Source organism: Dipodomys ordii, unplaced genomic scaffold, assembly GCF_000151885.1.
Source record: "Dipodomys ordii isolate 6190 unplaced genomic scaffold, Dord_2.0 Scaffold113, whole genome shotgun sequence".
Taxonomy (NCBI): Eukaryota; Metazoa; Chordata; class Mammalia; order Rodentia; family Heteromyidae; genus Dipodomys; species Dipodomys ordii.
The window spans coordinates 5,170,112-5,177,735 of NW_012267329.1; the positions used below are offsets into that span (position 1 = coordinate 5,170,112).

Consider the following 7,624-nt stretch of genomic DNA (forward strand, 5'->3'; position numbering starts at 1 on the left):
GAGACAAACATATTTCTATGACTTATGTATCTGTAATGTGTACCCTCCTAATGGATTTTCAGTGAAATTTGCACAAATAAGTAATTCCCTCAAGGGACTATATCCCCAAAGATTCTATTCTCATAAATACAGTCATGCTTTTCCTATACAGCTCCTGGGCATATGTTTTTATCATTGACATACATAGATGTACAGGTAATGTTTTCTTTCTTTTCTTTTAATATAAGGATTCTGTTTTTCACTTTTATTAGAAGTTAAGGATTTTTTTGGGGGGTGGGGTTTTGGTCGTGGAGCCTGAACTCTGGGCCTGGGCGCTGTCCCTCAGCTCTTCAGCTCAAGGCTAGCGTTCTACCACTTGAGCCACAGCAACACATCTGGCTTTTTTTCTTTTTGCGTATGTGGTGCTGAGGAATCGAACCCAGGGCCTCATGCATGCAAGGCAAGCGCTCTACCACTGAGCCACCTTCCTATCCCCAGAAATTAAGGTTTTGTTATTTTAAGGTATTAATAGTTTGTTTCCTATCCCGTGTTTTTCTTGATTAGTCATGGTACTTGTTCAGCATAAGCATCTTGTAAATTCTTTTTCTGTGAAACAAAACATGATGGGTATTTAATAGATCACATAAATTGGGCAAGATTCCATAGATGGTCAGTGAGACTCTGGAACTTGACCATAGGCCTCTTTGGCTTCAGAAGTTATAGTATTTGTGCTTAACATGTTGCTTCTACACCATAATGACCTTCCTATTGTAGGGGAGTGTGTGGTTTTGTTTCATATGCATTATATTCATTAAATGGTATGTTTATATTCGTTTAAATTCAATTTTGAGTCGGATAAGTTATTATTTCTGTGCTATGCCAAGGTAAGAAAAGTAGAACTTTTGAGTTCAGGCACATAAATGTAGGATGTTCAGAATAGTGGCTTGCTATTGTTCAGCTAATTTATATATAACAACATTTATTTCTGTTAATTATTAAAAGTCTAACAATGTGTCTGGATGAGTCAGTATCAGTATGTGTGTATAGTGTGTTCTTGTGTGTATATGTGTGAATGTGATGTATTTTTGATTGTGCGTGTGTATGTATATGTATATGTAATTGAGTGAGCCTGCTTGACACTGAATGCTTGCAAGTTGTTCTCTTGTCTTGGTTAATCTTGATTTTTCATGAAACACATAAACCATCACTGTGGTGAACACAGGATTTGAGTGTGTTAAGCTTAAAAAATATTTTTCTTTTTTTCCATACTTCTGGCCATGTATCAATAAGCATTTATATCAAGACATGACATGGACTATTATATTAAAAAATCCCCCCACATGTCCAAATATGTGCCTATGTTTCTGTAATTTATATTATAGAGTTACTGTAGAAAATAAGTGTGCAAGCAATAGTATATTATTTCATTCTTTTTTATGACTGTATACATTTTTATTGTGAAAATACCATACAGAGGAGTTACAATTACATGGGCAAGGTAATGAGTACTTTTCTTAACAAGCATTGTTGCCTATTATTTTATTCTAACACCTGTTTTTCTTTCAATAGATGTAACATTCATTAGCGATGGGGACTGAAAACTATACATCTGTGACAGTTTTTGTTCTTTTGGGATTGACAGAGGACACTACAGCTTGTGCTATTCTATTTATTGTGTTTTGGGGAGTTTATGTCATCACTTTACTGGGCAACATCAGCATAATCACATTAATCAGAAGCAGCCCTCAGCTTCATACTCCAATGTACCTGTTCCTCTGTCACTTGGCTTTTGTAGACATTGGGTACTCCTCCTCAGTCACCCCTGTCATGCTCATGGGCTTCCTTAGCAAAAGGACTTCCATCCCTGTGGCTGGCTGTGTAGCCCAGCTCTCCTCAGTGGTGACATTTGGCACAACTGAGTGCTTCCTGTTAGCTTCCATGGCTTATGATCGTTATGTGGCCATCTGTTCCCCCTGCTCTACTCCAGCCTCATGTCCCCCACTGTCTGCAGTCTCCTAGTGGGGGCTTCCTATCTGGGCGGCAGTATGAATGGTTGGACTTTCGCTGGCTGTTTCTTAAATCTATCTTTCTGTGGACCAAATAAAGTCAATCACTTTTTCTGTGATTATTCTCCTCTTCTGAAGCTTTCCTGTGCTCATGATTATGCTTCTGAAATAGTTCCTGCCATGTCTTCAGGCTCCATCATTGCCGTCACTGTGTTCATCATTGCCCTGTCTTATGTCTACATCCTTGTGTCGATCCTGAAGATGCGCTCCACGGAAGGACGCCACAAGGCCTTCTCCACCTGCACCTCCCACCTCACTGCTGTCACCTTGTTCTTTGGGACTATTACATTCATCTATGTGATGCCCAGGTCCAGCTACTCCACTGACCAGAACAAGGTGATTTCTGTGATCTATACAGTGGTGATTCCCATGCTGAATCCCCTCATCTACAGCCTCAGGAACAAGGATGTTAAAGATGCCATGAAAAAATTATTGGTTAGAGCTCATTGGTAGTTCTGAAATGCCTCACTTAAATCATAAGCTGAATATAATAAGTATTTGACTCATGTGAAATCTTGACCTGAGTTTTTTTTTGCCATAGGTTTCCTATGACCTATTCTGATTCCCAAACACCATCAACCTTTCATTTATTTCTCAGGATATTAAAATTGCATAAAATTCACCATCAAAGTTCATCATGCTTGTGTCTTGCCCTCTACATGAATTTATTCATTTGCATAGTTACAGAGAAACTGAAGAGTTGGATTTAACTGGGATTAAGATTCTGCCAGGTGTTAGGCACTGATGGCCCATGCCTGTATTGCTAGTCTCTCAGGAGGCTGAGATATGAGGGTTGTTATTTGAAGCCAGCCTGGGGAAGGAAAAGTCTGTGAAAATCTTATATACAATGACCTATCAAAAAGCCAGTCCTAAGTTGTAAAGCACCAGTACTTGAACTAAGGAAGACTGCCCAGGCCTTGAGTTCAAGAAAAGGGAAAAGAAAGGATTCTGCCAGAGGATAAAGATAAAAGGAAAGAATAAGGGGTTTGGAAGTATATGGGAATGATCATTATGATTTAGTGTGAAATCTAGTCTTATACATAGGAATGTAGAAACATAAAAAGAATGGTAAGTAGACAGTGGGATCAATATATTTCTGTATGTGATTAAATAATAATTTTTTAACTGGGGTCACTAAAGCTATGAATTCAGTTTCTTTTTATTTATTTATTTATTATTGTGAAAATACCATACAGAGGTGTTACAATTACATGGGCAAGGTAATGAGTACATTTCCTATCAAGCATTGTAGCCTCCTCCTTTATTTCCCCTTCCCATCCCTTCCCATCTCCCACACCCCTCCCCATCCCTCTGTCCCCACGCCACCCCCTCACCCCCAGCCCCCATTGCCAAAGTTGTAAAGTTTGTTTTTCAATATTAATGACTTGTATATCTCATTGTTGCAATGGGTCAACCTGTATCCCTAAACAATTTGTTTTTTCCTTTCCCTCCACAAATTATACCAACATCAAATACAGTGAAAGCAGGGATTATACCATAAGAGAGGGACATACAAAGCAACAAAGAAATCATCTTATAAATACATTAGAAACAATCGCAAGAAAGAAAAATCATTTGAATACTTATCTTGGGGTTCATTTTACCTAACTGAATTCAGTTTCTTACAGATGTCCCAAATTAAATGTGGTATTAGGTACTCACTCCATTCAAATTTGTTTTTAGTACTCTCATTCTATGCTTGACTGAACCTTAGGTTCCTTTGATATCTGAGAGACAGATGAACACTGAGATGGAGAATGAAGGCTCATTATTCATCCATCCATCCATTATCTAATATACATGAACTAAGCATAAACAATGACATCAAGGGACAGATGTTAGGGAAGTGATTGACTATAACCTGGTGTTCAAAGGGATGACATAAAAGTATGAGTGGGAGAAAATATAAGCACTAAAATGTAGACATCCAGACAATACTATGGAGGCACTAAAGATGAATGATTTTGTCTGAAAAGCAATCCTATTAGCAGACTCCAAGCATTCTGTAGAGGTCTTGAGTGGGGTATTTTCCACTTGCATCTCTAGGTTAATTCTTCTTTAGACTGCCCCTCACCAAAATTGATGTGTATACCACCATGGCAGAGTGTCCAAACTGTCAGCAGAATATTTCAGTGAGATCCTACCATGATTCCATTCTCCACAGGTCCAAGTAGTCATCTGATAACAGGTTGATCCAGCCTGTTGATTGCTTGGTTATGACATCAACTGAGAGATGACAGTTGCATGTTGTATGGGTTGTTGTTCTACAGAATTATAAATATATCTTGAACAAAGCTCAACCAAAGTTCATGGTTTCAGGTTCCAAAGGGTAGAGGAAGGAGTGGATTGTTTAAAACTAAATAATAAAATATAGTAATTTTCTATTGGTGCTTTAATAGTCTAGTATAATTCAATGACTTGTAATAATAGTAACATATTACCTTATTGCTCTGGAGATACAAAATTCAATAGATCTTACTAGGATAAAATCAAGGCATTGGCAAGGTGGGTTCCTTCTGGGGACTTTAGGAGAGAAGAACTTCCCTTGCCTTTTCAAGACTTAACTAAGCCAACAATGTTGATTGGTTTGAGTTTTTCTTTATTTTCAAAGCCAGAAAAGTTATCTTCTCTTGATTGACACTTTCCATCAGCTTCTTCCACTTTTAAGGGCACTATGATTATATTCAGTCCATGTAGATAATATATATTTTTTCAGTTAAATGGAAATCATAATCTCATCTGTAAACTTAATCCCTGTCTCCTAGTAAAGTAGCATGTTTTTCAGTTAATGGACATATTTGGAAATCTTTGGAGAAAGATGTAATTATGATTATCAATTTCACTAAAGGACATTTTATGTGTGTGTGTGCATGTGCGTGTGTGCGTGCACCATCCCAATCCTGGGTGCTTTAACTCAGGGTCTGGACACTGTCCCTGACCTTTGTGGCTCTACCACTTGAGCCACAGCTTGACTTCAGAATTCTCAGTGGCTAATAGGAGATAAGACTTTCACGGCCTTTCCTACCCCTGGCTGGCTTCAGCTCACAACTTCACAACTCAGTCTGCTGAGTAGCTAAGATGATAGGTGTGATCCAAGTCATGCCTGGCAGGACATTTTACCTTCTAGAGATTGTGATTTTTGTCTGTTTACTTCTGCCACTTATTAGTAATTAAAGATAAGCAATAGTTATGCATTTTACTTAAAATTTATTCAACATAAAATGCACAAATCTTAAGTGCATAAGTTTTAACTCCTAAAAAAACTGTAGACACCTATGTTTGTCTACCGTGATGAAGAATATTACTATCCACTGAGAAATTTCCCTAAAGTTTTTCTAGTTCTATTTGCTCAATCACATCCTACAGAGACAGGCATTAATTCAATTTTCCACTATGAGTCAGTCAGTGTGTCTTTTTTATGGTAGCATTTCTCTCAGCTGACATATTTTTAAAATTTATATTTTCATTTTCTTTAAGTACTTATACATAGGAGTTGCCATTTAGCAATCAGTTTATGAATACAATGCATCTTGATCAAATGCCACTCTTTCATTATTCTCTTCCTGCTCTTTTATACCCACCCTTTCCCTCACTCTTCCTAATTTTTTAGGATATATATTGGACTGAACTATATTCTCCTCTTCTTTTACTCTTCATGTGCCTACCCTTTATCCCTTGGTTCCACCCCCCCCCTTTCAAGTACCCACTTCTCGGTGTTTTATTTAGCTGAATGTTGACTTTGCTTTTCTAATGAAGTACACTATTTGAATTCTCCTTTGAACCTATTGTATTTCAGTTAATACATTTGTATGTACTTGCAAACCACCAAACATATTTACTTATTAATTTATAAGCTAAATTTAGGTTCCACTTATAAGTGAAACCTGTATACTTTATCTCTCTGATCCTAGCTTTTGAAATCAGTACAAATTGTGGTATGCTTTGATAACTTACTATCTTTGTGGCTGAATTGTATTTCATTCTGTGAATATAACCTGAGTGTGTTGCCATTCTTTGATGAATGAAAATTTATTTTGTGACTAAAAGCAAAGCTGACATTAGAGTAGAGATGAATGAAAAAAAAATCAGCAAAGAATGTCAATAAACCTGAAGGTGTTTCTTTGAGATGACCAACAAAAATGTATAAATCTAAAGCTAGATTTGTGTGTGTGCTTTGCCCTTTTCTTAATTGCAACAATCTTCCCCCCTCTACTATTTTTTTCTTTCATCCTTTCTTCTTTTTCAGAATATGTTTTTCTTTTGAGAAGGGAACTGATGTTATGACAATATAATGTTTCAAAATCGGGGCTGGGAAAGGTGGCTCAGTGGTAGAGTGCTTGCCATTCATGCAAGAAGCCCTGGGTTCGATTCCTCAGCACCACATAGGCAAAAAGAAAAAAAGCTGGAAGTGGCGCTGTGGCTCAAGTGGTAGAGCGCTAGCCTTGAGCTGAAGAGCTGAGAGACAGTGCCCAGGCCCAGGGTTCAGGCCCCATGACCACAGAACCAAAAAAAAATAATAAAAAATAATGTTTCAAAATCATGTTTTGATATGTTTATTATATACATTTATATGTGAGCTTCTGTACTGATGTACATGCATATACATGCAGATATGCAAATGGATTCATAGTGATATTTCATCTGGGTTTGTGACAGGAAAAGAGTGGGATTAGGATGTATAAGGCAATGGGAGAGTTCCAGGAAGATGGTGGAGGAGAAGCTGGAATCTGAACAAGCTCTCGCATAGAAAGCAGTTTTAGAGTTCCAGTGAACAGTCCTAAGCCAGAGAATCACACCAAGTGTGCCATTACAAGACAGAGATTTAGACAAGAGAGGGAAGCCAAGGCAAAAAGACACATCTGAGCGCTCGCCAGCAGCCGCCGCGGCGGTGGCGGCGGCAGCGGCAACGGCGGCGGCAGGGTTGCAAGCAGCAGAGAACGCAGCCGGGGCCATACCTGAGTGCTCACACAGAGAGTCCATGACGAAGGAGCCAGGTGCAGCGGACGAGCTGATTATATTCAACACCAGCAAGAACCAACAAGGAGCGGACATCTTCATCCTGCAGTTTGCAGACCAGAGACGACCCAGGATGCAAGACTCGGCGTGAGTAGAAAGCCCGACATCCTCACTCCTTCTCAGGGAGCAGAGGAGGGAAGGCCACCCCTCTCCCCCCAGCACCGGTGATCTCCATCTTGGATACCGACAAAGCTCGGAGGAGCTGCCAGCTCCAACCCAGGCCTTGGAATAAAATGAGTCATTTAGCAGGTCACAAGAACTTAACGGCGAAGTGATCTGCCAGACTCGGCTCTATCCAGGGAAAAGTCACCCAGCTCAGGCGCCAGCCATTGGAGTGGCTTTCCTCACTGGGTAACCAGAGCCAGAGGCTGCCCCTCCCTCTAGCAGCCTCCACAATCAATTGAAAAACAGAATCGCTGAGAATGGCTCCAGGCTGGGCTCTGTGAGATTTTTTTCACAAAACAGCCCCAGGAAAAAGCTACTGATTGTTGAAAGGCCTCAACTCTACCCAGAACCTAGCCTCACCACTGCATCCCCCTCTTTTGTGATTCTCAAAGCAGATC

At 39.4% G+C, this 7,624-nt stretch overlaps 1 protein-coding gene across 1 annotated transcript; it reads left to right on the forward strand.

The window, feature by feature from the left end:
- Positions 1-1,566: 1,566 nt before the first annotated feature.
- LOC105995106 (olfactory receptor 5P3-like) lies at positions 1,567-2,498 on the forward strand. The gene is given in 2 exon segments (XM_013028770.1): positions 1,567-1,945; positions 1,948-2,498. Coding segments are annotated over 2 exon segments (930 nt in total).
- The last annotated feature ends 5,126 nt before the right edge of the window (positions 2,499-7,624 follow it).